The sequence below is a fragment of the Condylura cristata genome, unplaced genomic scaffold (assembly GCF_000260355.1).
Source record: "Condylura cristata isolate star-nosed mole 26May11 unplaced genomic scaffold, ConCri1.0 scaffold00035, whole genome shotgun sequence".
NCBI classification, from domain to species: domain Eukaryota; kingdom Metazoa; phylum Chordata; class Mammalia; order Eulipotyphla; family Talpidae; genus Condylura; species Condylura cristata.
In genome coordinates, this window is record NW_004567136.1 from 8,301,766 (window position 1) to 8,328,372 (window position 26,607).

At 48.3% G+C, this 26,607-nt stretch overlaps 1 protein-coding gene across 1 annotated transcript in view; it reads left to right on the plus strand.

The window, feature by feature from the left end:
• The window catches only part of FAM169B (family with sequence similarity 169, member B), a 41,592-nt gene extending 18,715 nt beyond the window's left edge, over positions 1–22,877 (plus strand). Inside the window, exons 4-7 of the mRNA XM_004692962.1 lie at positions 4,924–5,009; positions 11,437–11,614; positions 20,405–20,587; positions 22,672–22,877. Of these exons, the coding sequence (XP_004693019.1) occupies positions 4,924–5,009; positions 11,437–11,614; positions 20,405–20,587; positions 22,672–22,877 (653 nt within the window). The remainder of the gene's footprint in view (positions 1–4,923; positions 5,010–11,436; positions 11,615–20,404; positions 20,588–22,671) is intronic.
• The last annotated feature ends 3,730 nt before the right edge of the window (positions 22,878–26,607 follow it).

A 26,607-nucleotide genomic window follows, 5' to 3' on the forward strand; every position in this document is an offset into this window, starting at 1 on the left:
GGGGGGCCTGGTCCCCACTTCTGCCCTCTTGTTTCTGTCCGTTCCTCTTCTGAAGCTGAGCGGTGGGCGCAGGGCCTGGAACCAGCGAGACCTGGTCACGCCGGCCCTCACGCTCCCGGTTACAGATGCGGCACCTTCAGCAGTTTCTTGCGTCCTCTGAGCTGCTCCTGAAAACAGAATTGGCTGTGGATGCGTGAGCGGCGCGGACCCCGCTGCTGGCAGATGCTGGCCGGGCTGGGCCGTGGGGCGTGGTGACCGCTGTTCCTGCAGGTCAGTGACCTCTGCCGGGCGCCCGGCAGGGCTGGGATGGTCTCACGGCTGCCCCCACTCCCGCAGCTCCCGCCTCTGTGTCCCCCCGCACCCCCCAACCCAGTACTGGGCCTGGTTCACTCTCGGTGCAGTTCTGGACCCTCCATGGAGCCTGGATCGGAATGGCCTCTGCTCCACAGCCCACTGTGTGGCTCTGACTTCCCTCCTTCTGCTTCTGTCCCAGGCTGTCTCCTCTCCCGTGTAAGGTTTTACGCTAGCACTTGCATTTAATTCCTTGAGTGGCTTCACGATGGGTTTTGTCCTCAGCATGTGGGTGACCATGAGCCCCAGTGCCCTGATGTCTGGAGGGCCCCGTGGCCCTCCGGCCTTCTGCTGTCCACTGCACTGGGTGGGAAAGGACGGTAGACGGAGCAGCAGATGGACAGACGGCACGGACGCCGGCCACTGCACATGGGGCGTGGCTGGCCCGTCCTGCTGGCTGAGGGGGTCCTCGGAACTGTTCTTGGGCGGCTCCCCACTGTTACTGCCTGTTGGCTGAGGGGCCTGTGATAATCAGCTGCTCTGACCTGTGTGTGGTAAAATCATGCTGACTTTTAAAAATGATAGTTTTTCTTGTTTACTGTTGAGAAGAGAAAAGTGTTCAAGCAAGAAAAGGGCTTTGTGCCTTTAAAAAGTCTTAGGCAAGACAAAAGGTTTAGAAATCTTGGTGGGAGGTGGGTGTCTTCATCAGCAGAATGTGTGTCCACTGTCCACACCCCCTAGGGAGCGTGAGGAACAGAATGGCCCCTGAGTGAGGAAAAGGAACAGTGGTGAGAAAGGGGTGTGTGTCCGGGGGGAGATGGGCACCCCAGGAGCACCCAGAGTGGCAGGGGCTGAACCACAAAGACAGGCCAGAGTGCAGAGCCTGGCGAGGAAGGCCCTGGCGGCCACCAAGCCGCCTGTTATTCCACTGTTGCACTGTAAAAGCCACTAGATAACAGCATTTTCCATTCCTTTTTGAAATCCCAGAGCAATCCTTGAAGCAGGTGGAGGAAGTTTCTAGAAACCGCAGAGTAACTTCAATACCTTAGGAAGGCAGCTGGGTGAGGTGAACTCTTTGACTTCACCCACATATGACCAGCTGAGAGGATGTTGTGGTTTCCATTCGGCAGGTGGGAACTCAAGGCTGGGGGCGGGGGCGGGCTAAGGTCACCCAACTGGTAATTGCAGAAGCCACACCTGAGCCCCCTCTGGCCGGGCGTCTACATCCTTTCCCTACACTAGGAACAGAGGGTCCTGACTAAAAGGCTTTGTGTCATTTTGTGCCCTGCTAGCATCTGGTGAATGAATGAAGCTCCTGATTGTTTTGAGATGGGGCTTATGAAGTGTCTTTGTCTAGGTCCATTTTTTATCCTTGTCAATTTCAGTGACTTCAGCACTATTTTGTGAAAAGATGATCTTTGCTCTATGTATTGCTCCTTGGTTCAAGTTCTGTTGTCTCAGTCAGTGGAGCTCTATCTCCAGTCTCCTGGTCTACCAATCTATTTGCCCGTCAGCAGTAACACACTGTCTTGACTGCGGTCACTCTGCAGTAAGTCTTAAGTCGTAGAGTCTAGTAGCATTCGTCCTCCAGCATTTCTCCTCTACATCCTGTGGGCCACCCTGGTCTTTTGTCTTTCTATAGAGACTTTAGAACCAGCTGTTCTAACTGGCCCGGATTTTGATGGTGTCACACTGACTCTATAAGCTCAAGTTAAGAAGTATCCTCGTAACAACAGGGGAGGGAGGATCTAGCCCTCCATTTATTTAGTCCTTTAATTCCAGTTCTATAGTTTTCTCAAATGCACCGTCTACGTGTTTTCCAAGACTTATACCTAAATATTTCATTTTTGTGGGAGATAATGTATCCCCAAATAGTATTGCATTTTTCATTTCCAGCTTCCCTTTTTCATTGCTGATTTATGGAAAGTGATGGACTTTTTGTAGTGATGGACTTTTTGTACCCTGCTACCTTGCTGTCTGTCATCTTTGTAGCCCAGCTGCTCCTTGATTTAGGTCTAAGCTATTTCCACTACTTGGGCTGCCCTGAGTGTGGCCTTGGCCTTGACTTTGGTAGGGCTCTGTGTCTCTGCCCTTGCATTACCCCACTCACAGCTTCTCTGCCTGCTGAAACCTCGCCCACAAGGACGCAGAGCCGGGGGTGGCACTCCCCAGCGATGCGTCCCTAATTCCCTTTAGCACAGTTGACTCTCTCCCCTGGGACCTCATGACACTTTGGCTCCCGGCTGGATTCTAGCACCTTTCGTGCCCTGCCCGGCACCGGAGCAGCTTGTTTAGTTACTTCTGCTGCCTCCTGCCAACTCCCAGGGCAAGGATGGAGACTTACTCATCCGCCTCCGGGGGCCCAGGGCCGCGCCGTTCATGTATCAGGAACTTGGCCAAGGGTGGTAAATTCAGTTGGTCATGCTGGGTGAAGCCAGGCCACTGGGAGTTGGCCTTAGGGAACCTCACTGTCTTGTTTGGAGATCGTTGGAGTGTCCTAGAATGAAACCCATGACTGACATCTTGTGGTCCACGTTGCCTGCCACTTCAGGATGGGGAGTGGAATTGGTGCAGGAGGCAGACCTGTGAGGAGCCCTGATCGCCATCCCCTGGAAGGCGGAGAGCCACAGGGTTCTGACCAGCACTGTGGTGGTCTATTTTTTCCCCCAAACCTCAGATGTGTGCATTGGGCTTTCACACTCTGGCTGCGAAGTCTCAGGAGCATTGCCCCAAGGCTGGTTCTGTGACGCCTGGCTTTTGTCCTTGCTGAGCTGGGTACAGCTTCTTTCCAAGGGTTGCCACCAATTCCCCTTCCTGCTCCCCTTAAGCAGGTACCAGGCTTTTCTGTCAAAAGCTGCCATTCTCCTGAACGCTGATCCTGTTATTCAAGAGTTGGTGTTGAGGACCATTTAGGTCTGCTAAATTTGATTGGACTTGACCTTTATTATTATACATGTATATTTAGCAGCTTAAGATTAGTTTTAGGAAAAAAAAATACACAGTTCACTCTATTTTGTGACAAGTTGTGTGACTAATTACTGCTTTGCAGTGCACCGTGAAACTTGTAAGGCACCATACAAACATCACATCTCAATGTGTTTCCTGTTCAGAACCGTCTTAGTGAATTGAACATCTGTATTACAGTAATACATGTATTCGTAAGCTCAACATCTTTTATCGATTCACCTTGTTAAGCAGGAAAATAATCCTTGGGGCTTTTTAAACCCCTATAAATTCTAGTAGTTACCGTTTTGAAAATGAATTTCATTGAATAAATGAAGGCAGATGTCAAGCATTTAATTGACTCTTCTCTCTCAGCAGGCTCTATCAATTTTGGAATATTGTCGAGATGATCTAATTTGCCAGTGCTATGAAACTGACATAGTGGATTCGATGCTGTTGGTCTGAGGACAAGAGGGACTGTCTGTGTGGAGTTAATGTTTGATGATTGGCTAATGTCCTTGGAGCCTACAGAGTTTTCTCCTAAAATTCCTCACAGGGCAGGAGCATAGGGGAAATGGTGGCAGTGTGGCCTGATTGACTCACAAAAATTGTTCTCAAGACTCTAGTCTTATATGAAACATTCAAATGACTGTTGTTTTCTATTTCATGTTAACATTTACCTCCAAGTCTTTAGGCAAAAAAATTTGACTGGGAAGATGCTTCTTTTCATTTAGTGGCTCCAAGGCCCCCAGGATCAGACATCCGGCTGAAGAAGTAGGTGCTAGAGGGAGGGATATCACTATTCTTTTTCTGCAGATCCCAGCCCTGAGCCTTCTTCTTCGAGACACCCCACTTCCCAGCATGATTAATCTCATTCTTTTTTAAAAAGATTTATTTATTTATGCATACAGAGTTGGGGTACAGGCCAGAGGTGCAGGGGGTGAGAGGACCCACCAGAGACCGAGTGGGGAGCAGAACAGGCAGAGCGACAAAATCCACTGCTGAGGGGAGCAGCGGGCGGGCCAGGAGCTGTCAGCTCCCTGGCAGGGGATGGAACTCGCACTGCAGTGGCTATGGACAGCTTCAGTGTTGTGCTTCAGCCTACTGCGCCCCAAGGAGGGCCCGATTAATCCCATTCTAACCCCGACTCTCTCTCCAGCCTTTTGGAAAGAACTTGGAGTCTCAGTGGCCCAGGCTGGACTCACCCGAGGCTCTCTTGGTTGTCGCCTTCAAATTACTTCACCTCTTAGCTCTGTGTTCTCCTCAGGAAAACTCAGGGGATAGTTGAATTGTGAAGTGAAGGAAAATCCTGTCCAAGCAACCAGCGGCCAGCCCAGCCCAGCCCAGCCCCAGGGCCAGGTCAGGAGGGTTAATTCCATGCCCTTCAATGATGCTGGGGCCGCTCCATTGGGGACTTCCACATGGTGGAGAATGGTTGGCACATCTTTAGACTCAGGGACGAAATGTAATTCTTACCCTCTGAATTTGTCAATGGGGTGTGTCTCCTTTTTGTCCAACAGCGTAGGAGCGCAATAGGGCGCCACCCGTGAAGACGCCTGAGAAGCCCTTTCCGGGAGGGCGCGAGCTATGGGTCCTGGTCGGGCGCGTCTCCCTGCAGCTCCCCAGGGGCTGCGTGTTGCTGTGCTGAGGCTGCGGTCTGCATGTCATTTTCTCTGACTTTCTCTGTAGTTGTGGCCGTTTACATAAAGGCGTCCTGGTGGGCTACTGAAGATGTGCTGAGAACCTGTGACCCTGCAAGACAAGGTCTGATGAAGGTGAGGCCTTGTAGACAGAAGTGGAATGAGAAAACAGCTTTTTTTTTTTAATTTTTAAAAATTATTTTATAACAGTTTATTTTTACATCATTTTGTACATTTTTTTCCATCTCAATTGTAATCCCTGCGCGTTTCCCATCACCATGTCACCCGTGTGCCATCACCATAATCCCGTGCACTTCCCTACCCCCTCTCCCCCCTTCTACCCCCCCCATTTTTGATCCCATTCCCCACTCCGCCCCCACAGAATGTCTCTGGTATATGGTTGTTCATTATTTTTGTTATTGTCTCGCCTGGTCCATTATACTCCTGCTATGAGTGAAACCATCCGGTATTTTTCTTTCTCTTTCTGGCTTATCTCACTAAGCATGATCTTTTCCAGCTCCATCCAAGTTGCTGCAACAGACATGTGTTTCTCTTTTTTGGTTGCTGAGTAATATTCCATTGTATATTTGTACCACATCTTTTTTATCCAGTCATCTACTTTTGGGCATTTGGGCTGCTTCCATGTTTTTCCAATTGTAAGTAAAGCAGCAATAAACATGGGGGTGCAGGTATCTTTTTCAATCAGTGTTTTTGTGTCTTTTGGGTAGATACCTAGGAGTGGGATTGCTGGGTCGTAGGGAAGCTCCATGTTTAGCAGTTTTCCACCTCCAAACAGTGGAAAACAGCTTTTTAAAAAAAATTTTTTTAGAAAGATTTATTTATTTATGCATACAGAACTGGGGTACAGGCCAGAGGTGCAGGGACAGTGAGAAGATTCACCAGAGACAGAGTGGGGAGCAGAACAGGCAGACTGATGAAGTACACTGCTGAGGGGAGCAGCAGGTAGGTCAGGAGTGGTCTGCTGCACCATGTGGGTCACCTCAGGGGCAGGAATTGAACTCATGTGGAAGAGGCTTTAGCTTCTTAGTGCTGTGCTCTAACTCGCTGTGCCGCCAGGGAGGGTCTGGCAAAACAGTTTTTAGAAGCTGCCTGATTATGATCACATTAATGCATGAAAGCACACAGGTTCCCCCTGTGAGGTATATCCCAGTCTGTGTTATAGACTGGGTGGCTTAGACATCAGAAATGTATTGTCTCACAGTCGTGGAGGCTGAAATCCAAAGTCAAGGTGAAGGCAGGGTTGGTTCCTTCTGAGGCTTTAGAGGTAGAATCGGACCCAAGTTTTCCTCTTAGCTTCTGGTAGCCTTGGGCACCCCTCAGCTAATAGATGACATACTCATGGTGTCTCCCACTTTGTCTTGCTCCTGTGTGTGTCTGTCTCTGTCCAAACCCGTCCACACACACACACACACACACTCTCTCTCTCTCTCTCTCTCTTCGTCTCTCTCACACTTTGGTAAGGACACCAGTGATATTGGACTTGGGTCCACTATATCAACGACAGCCTGCCTTGACCCCCTGCCAAGACCCTTTTTCCAAGTAAATCACGTTAACATAGACTGGGGAGGGGGCAGGAGTCACCGTTTTGGGGTACAGAATTCAAGCCATAACACCCTGCAGCATGAACACAGTAATAAATGGCTGTATGCAACTCATATCTGTTTCTGGCTATGGGTAAATCTATTATATCTTCTTGAGCCTCTCATATTTTACTTCTTACACTAATCTCTACTGTCTTCCCAGCATGTAGGAAAGTTCTTCTTAGTGTGTTCAAGTAATGTTTATTGGCATTTATTCAGAGCTAGACACTGTGTTTCCCTGGACATTTTATAGCGGTTACTGAGTTCTCAAATTTCCAAGGTGTTTGTTTTGCTGATGAAGAAATCAAGGCTAAGCTATGTACCCTGTAAGTGATTTAACTGGACACAAATTCAGTCTCTTTGGCATCAGGCTAGGCAGTCTTTGAAGCAGTGTTGTGCCTTTGTAGAACAGTGGTAAAGCACAGACCTGGGATGACAAGGGAGAAGGCCATAGCAGCTCCTCAAAGGTCCAAGAAGATTCCTCCTGGCTCAAGGTTGGTTGGTGCAAAGGCAATGGAGAAGATAGTATCCAGTGGGGAATTTGAGCTATTTATGTCATACCTACCTGTTTTCATGTGCTTGGATTGTTTATTATAATTCCACAGTTGGAGAGAGATGACATTTCTTGGCAGTCTTTGAATTCATGGCTGTAGCCACAGCTTCCTGAGGTGCTACTTGGTCTCTGATGGGAACCTATACATTATGAAATATCATTATTCTCTGGGTTGGTTTGGAGGATAAGTTGATAATTCAGGTCCACTCTTAGTGTTGAGCACTTCAAAAAAATCCAAATTCAGATAAATCTGTTTTTTCCCAAACAGTAGCTTCATCAAGATATAATTCACCTACTATAAATCTCACTCTTTTAAATTGTGTACAAATCGTTAAATCTCAGTACATTCACAAGATTTTGCATGGATCATCACTATCTAATTTCAGAATGTTCTTGTCACTCCAAATAGACTTCCCCTTGCTCCTTAGAAGCCACCCTTCACACCCTTCTTTCCCAGCTCGTGGCAATGTTAATCTACTTTCTATCTCTCTGGATCTGCCTGTTGTGGACATTTCACATCAGTGGCATCATATAACACGCGGCCCTTTGCGTCAGGTCCTTTCATCTACGGTGTAGCATATGCCAGGGCTTCATTCACTTTTATGGCCTCATTTATTTTATGGCTGTGGTGTAATACTCCGTTGAACGGCTCTACCCTATCTGTTGACCTGTTTTAACAGGTGATGGGCATGTGGGTTATTTCTGCTTCTTGGTTATTGTGAACTACACTGCTCTGAGCACTGAAGGACAAGGTTGTATGAGGAGATACACTGTCAGTTCTCTTGCCTCGCTACCCGGAAGTAGAAAGTCCACTCACCTGGTGACTACATTAAATATATTGAGCACCTACTGCACCTGTCCTCAGCAGCTGCACCATCTTGCATTTCGATGGCATCGTCTAATGTCTTTCTCTTGCCATGGCTCAACACGTTGTGCTGTCTGTCTTGTTTTACGTTCTCCTAGTGGGTGGGAAGTGGTGTTTCATTGTGCTTTTGCTTGCCTTTCCCTGGCACTAAGGATGTTGAATACTTTTTCTGTGCCATTTGTATATATTCTTTGTAAATGTAGCTATCAAAATCTTTGGCCCATTTTTTGATGGGGTTGACATTTTAACTGTGGAGTTGTGAGAGATTTTCACATATTTTTGATGCAAGTCTCCTATTGTATATATCATTTGCAAGTTGTTTTTCTTCCATTCTGTGGGTTGTCTTCCCTGTCCCCACCAGCCTCTTTTGAGTTATAATTAACAGATAACGTTGTGTAATTTTTAAGATGGAGATGTTGATTTGATTCAATCATACTGTTGGAAAATACCTGTGTATCAAGTCATTGTAGCTTTAGCTAACACCCCTTGTATCCTGTACATACTTACTATTTTTTTGTGGTAAGAACATCTAAGTCCTACTGTTCTTCCAAAGCGTCAGGTATAGTGACCCCGTAGTATTCCTCCAGCGCTCCTCACCACCACAGATTCCCAAATTGAAGGTCCTCAAGTCCTTGCAATTGACTCTTTGTATCTGTGGGTTCTGCATTTTTAGAATTTTAGATTCAGCTGAAATCTGTGGTTAGTTGAATCTGTGAATGTGGAGACTTTGGGTAGAAAAGAAAATCCACATGTAACTGAATCCTTGAAGTCCAAGTCTGTTTTTCAAGGGTAGACTGTATACAATGCAGTGCTGTTAGCTGCATAGTTACTGTGCTGGACACCAGATCCCCAGAATGCATTCTTTCCAAACTGGTTTGTGCACTTTGACCAACATCTTGATTCCACTCTACCCCCTGACATCTTTTAGCCCTTTGTAACTGTGACTGTAGTTTCTATTTCTGAGTTTAGATTATTTTGATTCTACATAGAAGCGAGATCATTATTTCTTGTCTTTCGCTGACTACTGCACTTAGCATAACATCCTTCTGCTTCATCTATATTGTCATGTAGGGCAGGTTGCTTTCAGATATAGTTTATTATTATTATTGTTACTATTTTTACATCATTCTTCATTTTGTGCATTTTCCATCTCAGTTGCAATCCCCATGGGCCTCCCATCACCAATTCACCCCTGTGCCATCACCACAGTCCAGTGCACTCTTCTCACTCCAGTTCTGATCCCATTCCAGATCTAGTTTTATTGGATTTGATAGATAATTTTGAAAAGGGTTTTCTTCCAGCAAATTAACAATGGTTGGAAGAAAGATTCATCATGTGAGGGTGATGAACCAGGTTGGGCTGCCCAGTCTACCCATTTGTGTTGACCCACATGGTGGGCCATGTTGGTTTTGTGGTTGGGTGCTGTGAATGCTGGGAGCATCGGTTCACTCTTAATAATTCCCCCCCCCCCGAAGCATAGTTACTTTCCTCATGTGTCAGTTCTTCTAAGGTTAGATGAGGAACCCCCCACCATTTTTGAAAATGTGGTCTCTGTTGTAAACAGAGAGAAACTTGGATGCTTTTTCCACTTCACAGGATATATTGTAAACCCTGATCCTGTCCCAACTGCATTTGGGGGAAGTTCCCCTCTCCACGTAAGAACTCTTGGTCTTGACTTTTTTTTTTCTTTTAATTACATTTTGTTTTCTAGCCAGCTCTTCTTCACAGAGTACCCAAAGAAAACATTCTTAGTGTTCTTTCAGTTAACATAATTAGTGGTCCTAACAGAGGGATTAGAACTGGATCTTAGTTCTGTGTTTTCAGAAATGTGTCTAAGTCGAAATCACATGTCACACACCCCCTGCTTCATGAAATTGGACAAATTAAGTGCTTTTTCTTTGTCTCCTGCCAGTTTTTTGATTGGATATTTCCCTTCTGCCAGATGCAATCTGCTTTTCTCTTCTGGCTTTCTTCTGAACTTTTTGGTTTTATAAGTTGAAGTCTCTAACCTCCCACATCACACCAGTCAGGTTGTGTGACCAGCTAGTTATTCTGAAAGCCTGAATTTGCTTTGGCTGCCACTGTCTGAGATACAAGAGTGTGGTGACTTCTCAGAATGAAGTTGGGGTGGCTTTCACAAATCTTTTTCTCATCTAAAATTTGGCTCCAGATGAAGGTGAAATATTTTACATTCTGAGCCAATTAATAACTTTACTGGCACTGAACACTTTGTGCCATTTGCTAGGGTGTTGAAAAATGCCTTACTTTTTTTATTATCAGAGCATTAAAAAAGTATACAAGTGTTTTAGAGACCACGTAGGTGCTCTGCCTTGACCAGCAGAGTACAGTGAGGCACGCAAGGGTTGTGAATTGTTGATGAGAAGGTGACGGTGAAGATGATGGTGATGATGATGATAGTGATGACAGTGATGGTGAAGGTGATGGTGTTGGTAATGATAATGATGGTGATGGTGAAATGATAGTGAAGTTGATGGTGATGGTGCTGAAGATGAGGTTGATGATGATGACGAAGGTGATGATGATGGCGAAGATGATGGTGATAGTGATGATTGCAATAACAAGAGTGACTGTGATGATGGTGATGATGATGACAAAAAAGTAAAAGTCAAGAATTAAATACAAAAATAAGTGTTAATATTTATACCAAACTCCCCTTTCCCAAAGTCTCCATTGCAAAGGATGAGGGCCTAGCAGGGCACGAGCAGGTACCCCAACTTGGGACCCCAAAGCCCTGTCCTGTAGTTGGAATCTGCCTGTGTGTGGCAAAGTCTTGAGTCCTCTTAGAAATAGGGCAGCAAAGTCCACAAATGCAATTACCTGCCGCATGGAGCTCCCATTTTTTTCTCCTGGCAGGTGGTAAAAATTGGATGGTAGTATGTGTTTGGGATTCATAGTCTTGTCAGTGGTATTGCTGGTGATGTGTAGGTTGTGTGGGACAGACACCCACATGACTAAAACGGGGTGGGCCTTGAGCCCCTGTGATCCTTTGGAATTGGGATTCTGCTCAGAATTCATCACAGTCATGGAAATCAGTGGGTTTTGGTGCAGCAATTGATCCCCCGATTATATCCCTACCTTCTAGAATTATGGAGGACTAGAATTATGGAGCTGTTGTTAAAATTGGGGATTGGATTTATTTCTGGACACATTCTGTGACTGTTGAAATGTTTTCCCTGATCCCTCTGGAGGTAACTTCCTGTTTCATTGGCGAGAGATGGATTGTTCATTGTTTCATTGGCAAGTAGATGTCTGTCTACTTGCATTCCACGTCTGTGACTGAGGATCCCAGGGGTTCCTTTGGCGCTGCCCCATACTCCTGGAGGCCTATTGGTGTGAAAGGTCAGGGTCTGTGGTAACCTCTTTAAGGAGCTATGATTCACATTTTGGCTCTCAAGCACAAGAAGAATCCCATTACGGTGGAGCCCACACCTGGCCCCAATGTGTGGATCGATTCCAAGCTCAGAATTTACCACATCTGATTTCTTCTCTTACCGGGTTGTTCTTTTTTGTTTGTCTTCAAAGGTTCAGTCATTTGGAGAAAGGATTGTGCTTTTCATTCTAAACGTCGTTATTTTTGGAAGATTGGAGAGAAATTTGGATGATGATGACATGTTTTTTTTACCTCACTCTGTGAAGGAGCAGGCTAAAATTCTGTGGAAAGATGGAGCAGCTGTTGGATTTTACACGACCAAAATGAAAGGTAAGAGGTGTGGCAGTGTGGGGGCACCCCCTGCTCCTTCCCTTCATCCCCTCTCGCCCCCCACCCCCTGCCTCGCCATTCCAGGCTCTGCGGACTCCAGGCCCGCAAGCCTTGCTTGGAGAGAATCTTCTGGCACAGGGAGCATCCTAAATCCAGCTGTCATGTAAACTACCCAAGGTATGGATTTCATTTCACCACATTTCTCGCTGCTCTGGTGAACAGGTTGAAAAGCGTGCCTCTTTGATTCCAGGCAGTGCCCTGTCCCTCTTAAAATACTTGTTGCAGTTAATGGTGCAAAATGACTTCCTAAGCACAATGATTTTCATTTCTTTTCTTTAATGTTACCAATTAGCTGTCAGGAAAAATACTGTTGCTAATAGCTGACATGTGGCGTGAAGCACACTGGATGCCAAGATTTATAGACATTACCTCAGAAGGGAGGGAGGTCGGCCATGATAACAGGGTTAGGGTAAGACTGCGACTTATTTATAGAGACTTATTTAGAGGTAGCATTGAGTTAGTGTTGTTTTGCTGAAGGGATTGTTTTAATAGTTTCTTTAATTTTTAAGGCTGTCAACATCCCTGACCCACTGGTCCCTGCCTACCCACCCTCCCTCATTTGGCTTTTATAAAGTTTTGAATTTTTGCAAAAATTTAATATTCCAGTAAACTACCATGGGGAAGCTGTTTTTGAGTTGGGTTTTTGTTGGGGGGTAAAGAGGTTGGTTCGGTTCCACTTCACTTTTTCAGTTCTTTACTCCTTGGTTTTAGATAGACTAAAGAGTCTGGAGAACAATTAACATAGAAGGGAACCTTTCACAACTCCCTTTTCCCAGAAGACTCCTTCACCACCATTTTCTACCAACTGCCTGGTCTTATTCTTCAGCAAAGTCTTATGTGTCACAGATGTCCCACTAACAGGTACAAAGAGTGTTAACTTGATATGTGAAAGCCACAATCTGGGGACACCAAGTCTCACTGCTGTTGTTGGTGGCAGTAATATCCGGGTATTGTTCATGGGACACAGCAGGCTGGTGGTGACTGCCTCCTCCTTCCCAGGGCACTCCCCAAGCCAGCTGTGGACAAGGACCCGAGACTGAGGCTGGTCACTGTGCTTGAACCTCCCTTCCCCTTTGTTTTCACCAAATTCTATGAGTTTGGTGCAAAAGCTTTGAAGCCACTTAGGAGGCCACATTGTTTTCATCCATTAACTGAATTATTAGTGGCAACCGACAGTTGTTCAACACTTAGTTTGACCAATTACCAAGTCCAGAAAATAAAGGAAAGAAAAGTTGTCAGGTGTACTTTTTGAACTTAAAAAACAATTGTTTTACTGGGGGTCTTCCCTGGTGGTGCAGTGGATTAAAGCACAACATTAAGAAGCTAAAGCCACTTCAGCATGAGTTCGATCCCTGCCCCAGAGGTGAGCCACATGGCGCTGCAGACCTCTCCTGACCCGCCCGCTGCTCCCTTCAGCAGTGTACTTCATCAGTCGGCCTGTTCTGCTCCCCACTCTGTCTCTGGTGAATCCTCTCACTGCCCCTGTACCTCTGGCCTGCACCCCAGCTCTGTATGCATAAATAAATCTTAAAAAAAAAATAACACTTCCCTTGTTTAGAAAAAAACAATTGTTTTACTTCCTATTTGTGGATCACCTTATTTTTAGATACAATAAAGATATTTCCACGGAATAATTATAGATCTATTGCTGCTTGTAATATGTGAGTTCCAGTTGCTTCATAGGTTTGCCAGTGATTGGTATTGAAGTTTTAGCTGTTCTCCAAGGTGGGAACTGGCATCGTGATTGGGCTTCACACTGAGCTTCCTTATCTTAGGTGGGTGCCAGTGGAAACAAAAAGACACCCTTTGGTGCTGTAAATGGGATGTACAAAGCAGGAACGCGGTCACCTTTGGGACCTGAGGCAGGTCCCCAGTCTGTATTGTGTGCATGACACTTTCCTATTTCTTTGTACGCTTAGTGTTTGGTAGAAAACTGGATCTTTCAGATAGAGGGTAGCAGCTCTGGAGTTGTGTTTTCCGGGAGTTCTTGACTTTTGATCTAGCTTAAGAGCTTTGCCTATGCCAACAAGCTTGATGGTCACAAAGACTGGGGCTTGAAGTGAAGCTTCCTGTGGCTTTTCTGCTCCTGCTGGCTTTGAGCTGGGGGTGTTTTACCCTTCAAGCCCATTCGGCTTCAGCTTCCTGCCAGCCGAGCTGCCCAACTGGAGCAGAGCCCTCGCTTAGGGAAAGTGCCACCCTCACCCATCTGGCCCTGAGTCGCTCCCTCCTCAAGAGCGGGCATCTCTCTAGTCTCTGATGTTTTTTTTTTGTGCATGTGTGTTGGGTCTCCGGGACTTCCCTCACTCAAATGGTGATTAGCTAAAAGCCAGGAATTTGGACAGTTGCTCTCAATTTCAGTCTCACTTATTCTGTGGTGCTCACGCTTCCAGGACTTTCTCTTCGAATTTACAGCTGCTTTTCTAGTCCCAAAATGTGATCTCTGACACCTTTTACTGACCAGGAGATTTTCCAACCACGTAGTCTCCAGGATGAGTGACACTCCATGCTGGGAAGCATAGGTTTTACTGAAAGCATAGGTTTTACTGATAACAGTTGTAGTTTTCTGAAATCAAATTAACCTTCTACTGGGCTTCGGGATGCCTGCTGGCACCTTTAGGTGGTTCTTGAAGAGTGTATTATGCGGGGGAATTTGCATGACCCCTTCACTCTGCTCCTGTTGTCTGAGGAGGACAGTGACCCACACGGTCCTACATCTCTTTCTATACATTAAGAAAGGGGCTTATTTTCATGAATTAAGTGGCTGATAGGAGCAGCATGCAAATAAATTAGACGAAAGTTAATTGAGACCGTGATGTTCTATTATTTTAATTGTTCTATTTTATTTAATTGAGACCGATATGTTCTATTATTTTACACATGATTTATGGAAAAAAAAAACTGTCGAATGCATCTGGTTGAATTGACTACAGGAAGTGTCTAGTTAAAAGTCGAGAACAGTCGATGTCTCTTCAGTCTTGGCTCTGTCTGTGCTTGTCACAGTGCTCGCTGTTGTCTTGAAGCCTGGGTGTGGGCGGGGCGCTCGGCTTGCTTCTTGGCTTCACAGCAGTCCAATTTCTCTACACTCGTTAGACTCATGTGATTGAGAATATCTGTTAATTTAGGGTTGTTGAGGCTGTGGTTTATAATTCCACTCTGCGAGACAAAGGACACGGGCAAAATAGTTCCATAAATAAGATCACGGGGGCCAGTTTTACCTGTTTAAGAAATACATGGTTTCTTAGCGTATTTTTACCACCTTCATTTTGTGGTATGTGACTTGATTTTCAGCTTTATTTAAAAAAATGATCGGACAGTAAAACCGGCCTTTCTGTGACTCAACAGGCCTCTGACTCTTGACCCGTGTTTGACTTGTATAACCACAGCTGAAATGGCCCCAGCATCAACCCTCCCCCCCACAACTCTTCGCATCATCCCTGCTTACTCCCCATCCCATCCCGCATCCGTAATCCTCGACATCGAACCATCTGGTCTCCGTTTTAGTTTCACCCTCCTAGAATGTCATGTCAGTGGACCTGAAGTCGGTCTTGGAGATGTTGGGTTCAGAGAGCGGAGTCCTTGGGTTGACTCTGGGAGAAGTCTCACCAGCGCCTCTGGCAAGTTTCCCAGGCAGGTTTCTCCATGCCACAAAGATGTTTTATCCAAAAAGGTGGGCAGGGTAAAGGAAGCTTGCACAGCCACACATGGCAGAGCTGCCCCCGAAAGGGGCAGGTTTGTTAAGGAGAGGCCTGCAGGGTGGCAGGTGGAGAGGAGATACCTCCGCTGCTTTGCAAAGGAAGCAGAGAAGAGACGCCCTGCGGGGGCGCAGGTGGGCAGGAGGGCTGCTGCCCTGTGCAGAAACTGCCCTGACAGGCTCTGCTTTGGGAGGGGCTCGTTCTTGTGTGGAGTTGTTCACACGACTCAATTTTGAATTAACAAAATTTTGAATTAAAATATGCAAAATATGAAAAGGACCAGCAACTCTCTAATGGCCCTCACCCTCCATGTCCTGTCCCCTTTCCGTCGGAAGGACTCATCCCTGGGAGGCTTTGAATAGCTTGATTTGTCAACAGCAGTGGTTCTCCCCAATGCCCAGTCTCCGGCTCCCCATGTCTGGGCTGTGCCTGTGACACTCTACAGTGGTCTGATCCTTGCCCTAGCAGTTGGCACCTAAGGATCTTTTAATTTCTCTTTTTGGTAAGATTTATTTTTATGGATTTATACATACAAGTACTGGGGTACAGGCTAGAGGTGTGGGGTATGACAGGATTCAGCAGACAGAGTGGGGAGCAGAACGGGCCGGATTGACTGAAGTACACTACTGAGGGAGCACCGGGCAGGTCGGGAGAGGGCTGCTGCACCATGTGGGTCAGCTCCCGGGGATTGAACTCGTGGTGCAGTGGCTGTGAGCAGCTTCCCAGTGCTGAGACTTAACCCCTTGCGCCACCAGGGAGGCCTCAGCAAAGTCTTACTGCAGTTGCTTTTTTTTTTCTTTTAAGATTTATTTATTTATGCATACAGAACTGGGGTACAGGCCAGAGGTGCAGGGCGGTGAGAGGCTTCACCAGAGACAGAGCGGGGACCAGAACAGGCAGATCGGCGAAGTAGACTGCTGAGGGGAGCAGCGGGCGGGACAGGAGAGGTCTGCCGCGCCATGTGGTCACCTCCGGGGCAGGCGGGAATCGAACATCGAACTCATGCGGAAGTGGCTTTAGCTTCTTAGTGCTGTGCTTTAACCCACTGCGCCACCAGGAAGGGCCTGCAGTTGCTTTTTAATGGAGGTAATGTCTGTGGTGGTTTATGATCCCCAACAAAAGCTTACTTCTCAGTCTTTAATTGGGGCCGGGGGTGGACTAGTCACTGGGAAAAGCGGCCTTGGACTCGAGTGGACGAGTCACCGCTGGGCTCCAGACAGCCACTCCCGGCTACCCTGCCACGTGGTGTGACTTCCTTAGACTTTATCTTTTGACTGCGAGTGGAGAGTCATTTTTAATACCATTGGCTAATAGCCTCACTCCTGCTCACAATTAGGTTGTCATAGTTTTACTGCAATTAATTAATATTATTAAAAAGTGATTCAGCTTTGGGAATTGATATTAAAGGTAGGTTTTATTGGACTAATCTGAAAGTGTGAAAAGCCTTCAGGAGAGGCTGGTGGAGTGTTTCTGTTCTCTTACAGCCCCGCCCCCCTCCCCCCAGCTCTCTATTTTGAGTTAATTTTAGATCTCCAGAAGAGATAAGAGATGCAGAGCAAGCTCCAGTTACTGCCCGTGCGTGTTGGCGTTTAGATAACCACCATCCAGTGATCTCAGCTAACACATTCACTTTGATTCATTTTCCAGCAGTGTCTTTTTCATCTTCAGCTCTCCCTACATTTCTTTTCCCAATCTGTGCCCATTTCTTGGTTTGACTGATCTTTTACCATCTGGGCACTTTTGAGGAATGTTGACCAGGAAATGGATAGAATGATCCTTAATTTAGGTCTGTGTGGTGGTTTCTCACGAGTGACTGGGTGTGGCCTGGGGAATGGGAGGGCCGGTCTCACAGGCAACGTGAGGGTTCATGCTAGTCACACTTCGTGTCCTGCCAGGCTTCTCCTTTGTAAAGTGGCTGTTTTCCTCTTTCCAGACTTGAGCAACTCTAATATAATTCATTGCATCTTTTAGAAGCTAATTTGATTGATGGATCATTTTACAACCCATAAAATCTGCCACTTGTAAGTTTACCACTCAGTGATTTTTAGCAAATTTAAGAAGTTGTGTAATCATCACCACCATCCAGAATAGGGATGGCGATCACCCCCAAAGTTGCCTGCCTGCTGTCATCCTCTGCTTCCAGCTCGGCTCGAGGCAACCTCTGACCAGCTTTCTGTCTTCATCAATTTGCATTTCTTGGACATTTCATATAAATGGAATGATATAATGTGTGGTCTTCTGCAGCTGGCTTCTCTCACTTAGTTGGTGCTTTTGAGGTTCCTCCAAGTGGTAGCATATCTTAGCATTTCATTCCTTTTTATTGCTGAATAGTGTTCCATGGTATGAATATACCACATGTTGCTCATGAATTTACCAGTAGGGTTTCCAGTTTGGGTTTATTATGAGTAATGCTGCTATAAACATTTGCATACGAGTCTTTGGATGGACATGTGTTTTCATTTCTCATGGGTGGCTTCCTAGGAGTAGAATTGCTGGTTCATTTGGTAAGCTTATGTGTAACTTTTAAAGAAACTGCCAGATTATCTCACCAAGTGACTGTACCATTATATGTTCCCATCAGCAACCTACGCGTTTCCAATAGCTCCATGTCCTGTCAGCGGTCTCTGGTTCCCGTCTCCTTGAGAATAGTCAGCCTAGTAGGTCAAAAGTAGCATTTCTTTGTGGGTTTAGTTTGCATCTTCCTAATGACTAATAATGCTGATGCAGAATGTCTTTCCACTGGTTTTTAATCATTTGTAGACCTTCTTTGAAGAAATGTCAGCTCAGACTGTCTGTTTTGCTTGCTTGCTTTTGAAACTGAATTGCAAGAGTTCTTTGTATAAAAGAAACGAAGCAAAGGAACAAACTAAACTAAAACAAACCCACGAGATATGACTGTGTATTGGCGCTCAGAGGGGCGAGGTCTGGGGGTTAGAGTAATGGCGGGGAGGGGGTTCACCGAACTGCGTTGGAGGCTTTTTAGTGTTTTGGTTGTAGGTGTGGTGTGATAACATTATTTGAAGAAGTGTGAATCTGTGTCTCTAAATCATATAAAGTATGTCAAGCTGTTACCTCAGTAAAAGAAAAAAAATTAAAAAGTGTTCTTTATCTAATCTGGATATGTCTTTTCTCAGAAATGTGACTTACATTTTCTTAAAATCTATGGACTGTCTTCATCTCTTAGTGATGTCTTTTGAAGTACAAAATGTAATTTTCAAGAAGTCATATTTGTCAATGGATTGTGCTTTCAGCATTGAACTCTTTGCTTAACCCAAGTTGTGAGGTTTTCTTCTCTGTGTTCTTCTAAAAGTCTTAGTGGGATCTCCCTGATATGAGTTACAAGTTTCAGTTATAAGTTTCAGTGCTATCAAGCTATCTCCAGCCACTGCAGCATGAGTTTGATCCCCGGCCAGGGAGGTGACCCACAGGGCACAGCAGACCTCTCCTGTCTCCCTGCTGCTCCCCTCAGCAGTAAGAGGAGTGAATCTGCCTGTTCTGCTCCCCACTCTGTCTCTGGTGAACTCTCTCCCCTCTGCACAGTTGGCCTGTACCCCAGTTCTTGTATGCATTCTATCTATCTATCTATCTATCTATCTATCTATCTATCTATCTATCTATCTATCTATCTATCTATCTATCTATCTGTCTGTCTGTCTGTCTGTCTGTCTGTCTGTCTGTCTGTCTGTCTGTCTGTCTGTCTGTCTGTCTGTCCATCTGACAAGGACCCAACTTCATTAAAAAATACCTAGTATATTAAAAAGTTAACTGACTTGGACCCTCCCTGGTGGCACGGCAGGTTGGGGCGCAGCACTGCAAGCTGGTTGCAGCACTTTGGTGTGAGTTTGATCCCCCACCCCGGAGGTGACCCACAGGGTGCGGCAGACCAATCCTGACCCACCTACTGCTCCCCTCAGCAGTGTAGTTGGTCAGTCTGTCTGTTCTGCTCCCCACACTGGTGAATCCTCTCACCACCCCTGCAACTCTGGCTTGTACCCCAGTTCTGTATGCATAATAATAAAAAAAAATGTAACAGACTTTATTTTCAAGACCAGTTTTAGATTTATAGGAAAATGGAGCAGAAAGTACAGAATTTGCAACACGACAGTTCCCTTTATTATTTACATGTTGCATTAATGAAATGTATTGGTTACAGTTCATAGACCAGTATTGACACACGTAGGTTTTCCTCAGGCTTCTGGAATAAAATACTACAGTTCAGGTAACTTAAGTTTCTTCCGGTTCTGGAGGCTGTAGAGACCCAGATCAAGGTGCCAGCAGGATTCTCCTCTGAGACCTCCCGGCTTGTAGATGGCCCCCTTCTTGCTGTGCCCAGACTGGGTCTTTTCTCTGGCGTGTCAACCCCTGCTGTCTCTGGGCTCACGTTTCCTCTTTTTCCAGGGGCACCAGTAGGGTTGCACTTGTATCCACGTGAATGGGCTCATTTCAACCTCATCACCGCTTTTCTAGGTCCTGTATTTGAATACCGTCACCTGATAGGTTCTGGTGTTTTAGACACCAGTGTACTTTTGGGGAGACACAATCCAGTCCGTGAGGCTAAAGTGTGTATTTATAGTAGGCTCATTCTTCGGGTGTTTTGACAAATGTATAGCGACAAATATTAACCACTGGAGCATCTTGCAAAAAATTTCACTGCTCTCAAAAATACTCTGTGTGCCACCAAGTCACTCCTGGTCCCCCCAACCCCTTGACACCCACTGGTCTCTTTATTGCAGTCGTCATTGCGTCTTTTCCGCCTGTCCTTTAACTGCATTCACACGGGGAGGGGAGGCCCGGCGAGTGTGGGGGCCCCTGGGCGGCCTTGCTCTAGCCCCGCGCTGATCTCCTGGGGCTGCCTGGCAGTGGGCAGATGTGGGCCAGAGACCTGGTGCTTCAGGGTGACCTGCTCTTATGTCTTTGCCTGTTTGCCTTGGGAGTCCTGCCCACTTCCGGGCGGGCCCAGCGACTGGGCTGTGCGGGAGTCCCGCAAGGCCCAGGCCACACAGCCAGGGGCCAGCACGCGCTCTTGCCTTCCCTGCAGGCAGCCTGTGTGGCGACGGCACAGGTGCGTGCTACCTGCTGCCGGTCTTCGATACCGTGTTTGTCAGAAGGAGCCACCGCCGCCGAGGCCTGGGCCTGGCCATGCTGCAGGACTTCTGCCAGACCTTCCGGGAGGAAGAGGCCCTGGGGGTCAGTTGCCCGATTTCTCCTGCCATGTTCCAAGGTAAACCCGCCCTGTGCCAGGTGGGGCGTTTGGGCAGGAGGGCGGGTTACACAGGAGCCTTCCGGCTGGCTCGGGTGGGGTTGGGAGGGGTCGGCATGGTGATGGCAGGTGGGATTTCTGTTCCTCTCCCTGCCCCACCCCTCGCCTCTAAAGCTCCCACTTCAGCACAAAAGGGATTATGCATTGGAGCCCCAGGGGTGAGCCTGGCCCAGCTTGAGAAATATTTGGATTTAGAAATGATAAGAAACGGATCAGCCACAGAAAGAGGGCGGTTTGGAGGGGCTGCCCCGTCTCCGCTGGGCCCTCAGTCTGCCTCTGCTCCTGCATGTGAACTTGGGGTTCATCATGTTGCCCTTTCCACCAGAAGCCTGGGGGAGCAGGGGCTTCAGGGCCAGCAGCAGCTGGGGGGAGACACACTCCAAATGCACGAGTCCCAGCACCGTGCAACTCTTCCCAGAGACCTCCTCCCTCCTGCACACTTGGCCTGTAGGTCCCTCTACTTGTCAGGGTTCTGCAGAGAATCAGCCAATAGAATAGTGTGTGTGTGAGCATGTGTGCATGTGTGCATGCGTGTGTGGATAGCTGTGGGGCTGTGGGATGGATTCATGGCGACTAAGACACCTCCCAAGGTCCATCACAGGGAAGCGGGAGACCCAGAGGGCTGGCGGTGTGGTTCTAATTTGAATAAGTAGGCTCGGGACCACACAAAATGCACAGATGCTTCATTTCAAGGTTACAGGCTGGATAAGACCAATGATACTGGAACCCCTAGATTCCTGCAAGTGGCCACCGAAGACCTGGATGGGCTTCCTCCCTGGATCTGTGCACCCAAGGGTGGCCACACTACCAGTTTGCATGCTTTTAGTCTCTAGGGACAGCAGCCAGTGGGTGGTGGGGTGTGGTCTGGGGGTCCACAGCCATGTGGGGGCCTCTTGCAGCGAGTGCACTGGGCTGGGGCGGGAGGAGGAGGCGGCGTGGGCAGCTGGCAGCAGCCAGTATGCTTTGTGTTGCCATGTTCTGGTGCAAAACTAAGACATCCAAGAATTCTAAATTTGAAGCTGGCTTTTCCTGTTGTTCTGAAGTTATATTTGTCAAGACAGGAGAGCAGAACGTTCTAGCTGGCCCTCTGCTAGCTGAACCTGCACCTGCCCAATACTTAGCTGTAGGCTCTGCCCACCTGCCTGTTGCCTTGGTAACCACAGTGTCAGGCAAGGCCTGGTGGAGCCTTGAGGGCATCTGCGGGGGCCGGAGGCCGCATCCCTTTGGCTGACTTGGGGCACAGCCATGTCAAAATGCTCACCCGTGTATGAGGGCACAGAGGTCTCCCAGCCCGAGGGGACTCTGGAGTCCCCCTGTCTGGAGAATGAGCTAGAGGAGGACAGAGGCATCTGGGGGTTGTGGGAGAGTGGGGAAGACTGGGCTGGGTGATAGCATGGGCAGCATTTTGCCCCACCCCCCAAATTCTTTCGTTTGGTGTCCTTATAATTTGGGGAGACGGTAGAAGAGAGAAGGTAGGAAACTTCGTTGCTCTGAAATCTAAGAAAAGCAGGTGAAAGTGTATCTTCCCTCAAGTGGGCCCCCAAATTCCTACGCTGAAGCCCCAACCCCACTTGACTGTGTTTGGACACGGGTCTTTAAACAGGTCGGGGCTCGATGAGGTCCTGCAAGAGGCTTCCTAACCCCGTGGGGCCTTGTCCTGACAAGAAGAGGCGGTCGGGCAGGCAGATACTGAGGGCAGACACATGAGCCACGGGGGAAGGCGGCCAAGTGGGGCCTCGGGACACCTTGACCTTGGACGTGGCAGCTCCAGAACCCGAGGAAGTAAACATGTGTGGTGTCAGCGCCCACTGGCTGGCACTCTGCACAGCAGCTGCAGCCAGCGATGGTGGGGTGGGCGACAGTGGGGCCTGGGATGGCAGGTGAGGCGCATGTGTGAGCTGATGAGCAGGTGGTTGGCAGGTGGCTGGGGTCAGAGCCCACAGAGGGTGGGGCAGGCGCGGCCGGGAGAACTGGGGCGGCAGAGGCTGGTCCTTGTGCCCTGGGGTCACAGGTCTTTGTGACTCGGGCCTGTACCCCTTCCGCAGTCTGCAGGAAGTTCCTGTTGGCCCATCCAGAGGAGCAGGGGCGCCTGTGGGAGGTGGAGCCCCCCGGAGCCTGGGGCCAGCGAGGCAACATCTGGCTGAAGATTCAGCTGCAGCGGTCCAGACCTCCAGACCGCAAGCCAGAGGACACGGACGTGCACCTGGGTCCAGTTATTGCTCCCGTTGGTCAGGACGTGCAGACGGACTGATGGGCGCGCCAGGCACCCGGGGACGTGTTTGCTGCCGTCTCAGGAATAAAGGAGTGAGGGCTGCCCGGCGGGGGGGCCTGTACAACTCCCTCCTGCCCCCTGTTTTTTTAACAGCAAACCCCAACCAAGTTACTTATTCAGTTTATTTGGGTGCTGCCGACAAATATCTTTGTTAAAGACACGACCAAAGTGTCGGCGAACATTTCAGAACATTGTACGTAGAAGGCTCCCCTTTCCAACAGGGAAGCTTCTGGAATAGACAGGACACCACCATCTGAACTGACCTCGGTGCAGAGTCCTTCTGCGTTGACCCCGTAGCTCATGGTCCCACGTGTTGAAACCAACTCTGTGACGTTTGTAGCGAGTGGCCCCACCACAGTCGGTCACGAGTAGATGCCTCCTCTTCTTTATAGTCCCACTGGGGTGGAAGAAATATCTAAGTACACGTCGGAGCCTGTCATAATACTGTCTGTGCCTGTCTCTCCTCAAAAAACAAACAAAAAAAACCCAAAAAACTTTACAGCGGTAAGTTACCCACACATTTAACTTTATAATCCTGCCTCCCAGCTGTAGGTGTTGTATTTTCACAGCATATCAGTTTGGGCCTCACTAGTAAAGCTGGCACCTTGTTGCTCACACCGCCCTGTGACCTGGGAGCAGCCGGGCTCCTTCCTGAACGCCCAGAACCACACCTGAGAACAGGTGAGACCTCACCCCAGGTGTGTCACTGGGCACCTTCCAGCTTCTGATCAAGGGCCTCCTGCTTTTCCGCAGGACGTGACCTCTAGACGCTCCTGCTCAAAAAGATCTCCCCCAGTTTGCTAAATCAGAAGCTCCCTGGGACTAAGGAGCTCCCCGTTTACAACCTGAACAGATCCCTGGAATAGAGAAGAAGCTTAATTTCCTGCCTTCAGCAGAAGACCACTTGAAGACATTCTTTTGAGGTGGGGTGTACACCTGGCTGGGTATTCAGAAGAGCCTTCGGGGTTCAGCCCCATGTCAGTGATGATCCAGTCAACGTGCAATGGCCTGTGGGCTGCGCCAGCCTAGATGTGCGGCCCGCTGTCCCCTCCAGGTGTGTGTCACGTGCTCGGTGACGTTTGTATGACGCCATCCCATAACGAGCCCGGCCCTGTCATTGATGGCGGTCGAACCACATATGTGTGACGGCGATGTGGCAGGGCGCGGTCTGCAGGGCACGGTCTGGGCCTTGCCAGGGCCGCACTGTGGGGTGCTGTGGGACACCAGGACCTATCTAGGTCACCCCTGTTCCAGGCACAGGCTGTCCTCAGTGTAGGGTCATTCTAGACAGCGCCTCCCTGGCCTGGCTGGGCTTTGAAGTGGGTGATCCGGAGGCCTGGAGCAGGCAGGGCCCCAGGTACAAGCAGCCAGCAGTTCAGGGCACCAGCCTCTGCATTTCCAGGCTCTTCCAACTGGGGGCAGGATCGAGTGGAGTGTTAGAGGTGGGAGGGCTTGGGCTGCAGGCGCTTTGTGGGCAGGTGGGAGGCGGCCTGGGGAGAGGCTGACAGTGCCATGCACTGGCTGTAGTAGCAGGCTGGCTTTGCTTCCTCCCTGCAGGTGCCCTGTCAGTGTCAAGGCCATTTTCAGGGCTGCAGCAGGCAGCTCATTAGGGAGTGGATGGGCCGCCCAGGGCCAGGCCATCTCTCACCTGGGTAACTGAGAAGCTGAGGTGGTGACAGGGCAGAGGGCCTTGGGGCTTATTGATGATGATAGTGATAGGTTTTGCTTTTATGGTGCCTTCCAGCTAGAAGGCTTAATGGCTCCTTACAGATATTAATGGGGCGACCAGGCACCTGGGAGGGAGGCCTGACAGGGCTGTAACTGTGATCCTAATGAGGCGGTGAAGTGACTTGCCCTGGGGCCTTGAGAGTCAGGAATGCAGGCAGACTGGCTCGGACCCCTGCCCCAGGACTGCTGAGGGCTTTCCTGCTGCACAGCTGAGTGGACCCCACCTTTGGGTCCTTGGCTGGACCCAGCAGGGTCGGGAGGGAGGGGGAGGCTTGCCTATCAGACTGGAAATTATGTGGAAATCACACAGGCCTGAGGGGGAAGCCGGGCGAGGGTGTCTGCAGTAATTGGGAGAGGGCTTGCTCCGTGGAGAATTCCTCTGGGACTATCTCAGGAGCTGACGGCCGGAGTGGTCTGGTGGGAAGAAACTGAGTGCGATCGAGTTGGATGCCAGCCCTGTCATGTCAGCTCACAGAGACTCGCCAGTTCTCTGAATCAGTGAACGAGGACACCGATGGAGAATGTTCAGAAGTGTGCCTGAGTCCCTGGAAGGAAGAAGGGTCACCATGACAATTAGAATATAATTAGACTATTGAAAAGATACAACTGTAGGAAAAAATCACTAAGTATTGGGTTTTTCACTCGGTTGCATAAATCGTGACTGGCCCTCCACGTCGGCTGCCCCCTGCCCCCCACAGGGCCAGCGCCCAGGGTTTTGAGGCTCTCGGGAAAGTCCTCAGCCAACCAGCCTCATCTTGCAAGTTTTCTTTCTCAGTGTGGACATTCCACGTTATATTTCCGGGCTGGTGAGTGGAGAGGCCCAGCCCAGACGGTCCAGTGTAAACCCTCCAGACAGGGCAGAGTCTAGAATCTTCTCTGCCCCAGAACTCTCCCTGGCCCACTTAACTTTACTCCCAGTTGTTCTGAGAGTTCCTTTCTTGAATTGCTCTGTTTCCAAGTTCCTGCTTTTGTCCCTTTATTTCTGATGGCCATTTGGAGGCTCCCCACCACTTCTGGGCCTCGGAACAGAGCCAGAGCTGGTCCCTCTTCACACTCGCCTTAAGGCCCGGGCATTGCTTATGTGACTTCCAAAGGGGAATTAACTTGTCCTCTCAAATGCTCTAAATCTATTTTTTTTAAAGATTTATTTATTTGTGCATACAGAACTGGGGTGCAGGCCAGAGGCTCAGGGGTGGTGAGAGGCTTCACCAGAGACAGAGTGGGGAACAGAACAGGCAGATCGACGAAGTACACTGCTGAGGGGAGCAGAGGGCGGGTCAGGAGAGGTCTGCCGCGCCACGTGGGTCACCTCTGGGGCAGGCGGGAATCGAACTCATGCGGAAGTGGCTTTAGATTCTCAGTGCTGTGCTTTAACCCACTGCGCCACCAGGGAGGGCCTCTAAATCTATTTTTAAAGCAGAGTCCTTGTGGACTAGGTCTTCTAAGTTTGCACGATCCTGACTGCTGATAACATCTGTGGCTTATAATGGCCCTGAAAATATTTAGTGCATTATTCCAACCTTTGGGGAGAAGATGTTTGTGGGAAATTTCTTTCTTCCTGCACTCAGTTACATATGAAGCCTTTGAAACTTGACCAATAGGATCATAATTCTATCTGCTGTGACTTCCCGATGAGCCTGCACATGCCTTGAGGTTCTTTACTGGTGGAGATGAAATTGAATATGTCAACAGTCAAATGTGTTTTCACAAAAAAAAAATGTGGCTGGAGGCAGGAAATAATTGCACACAGCTTGAGAAATTAATTTTTCATTCTTTAAGCTATTGTTTTGTTTTCTTTCCAGGTCAATTTTTAATAGATTCAATTGTCATCCACAGGGAAAATACTTTTCTTCTATTTACGGTTAATTTTTAAAGCTAGTGGCATGTACATAAAGGATGTGAAAAATTTGAGCTAGAGAGGAGGGGTCATTTTTCTAAAAGTCTAATGCTTAGCAACCTACAGCTCTAGCCTTGTTTCAGC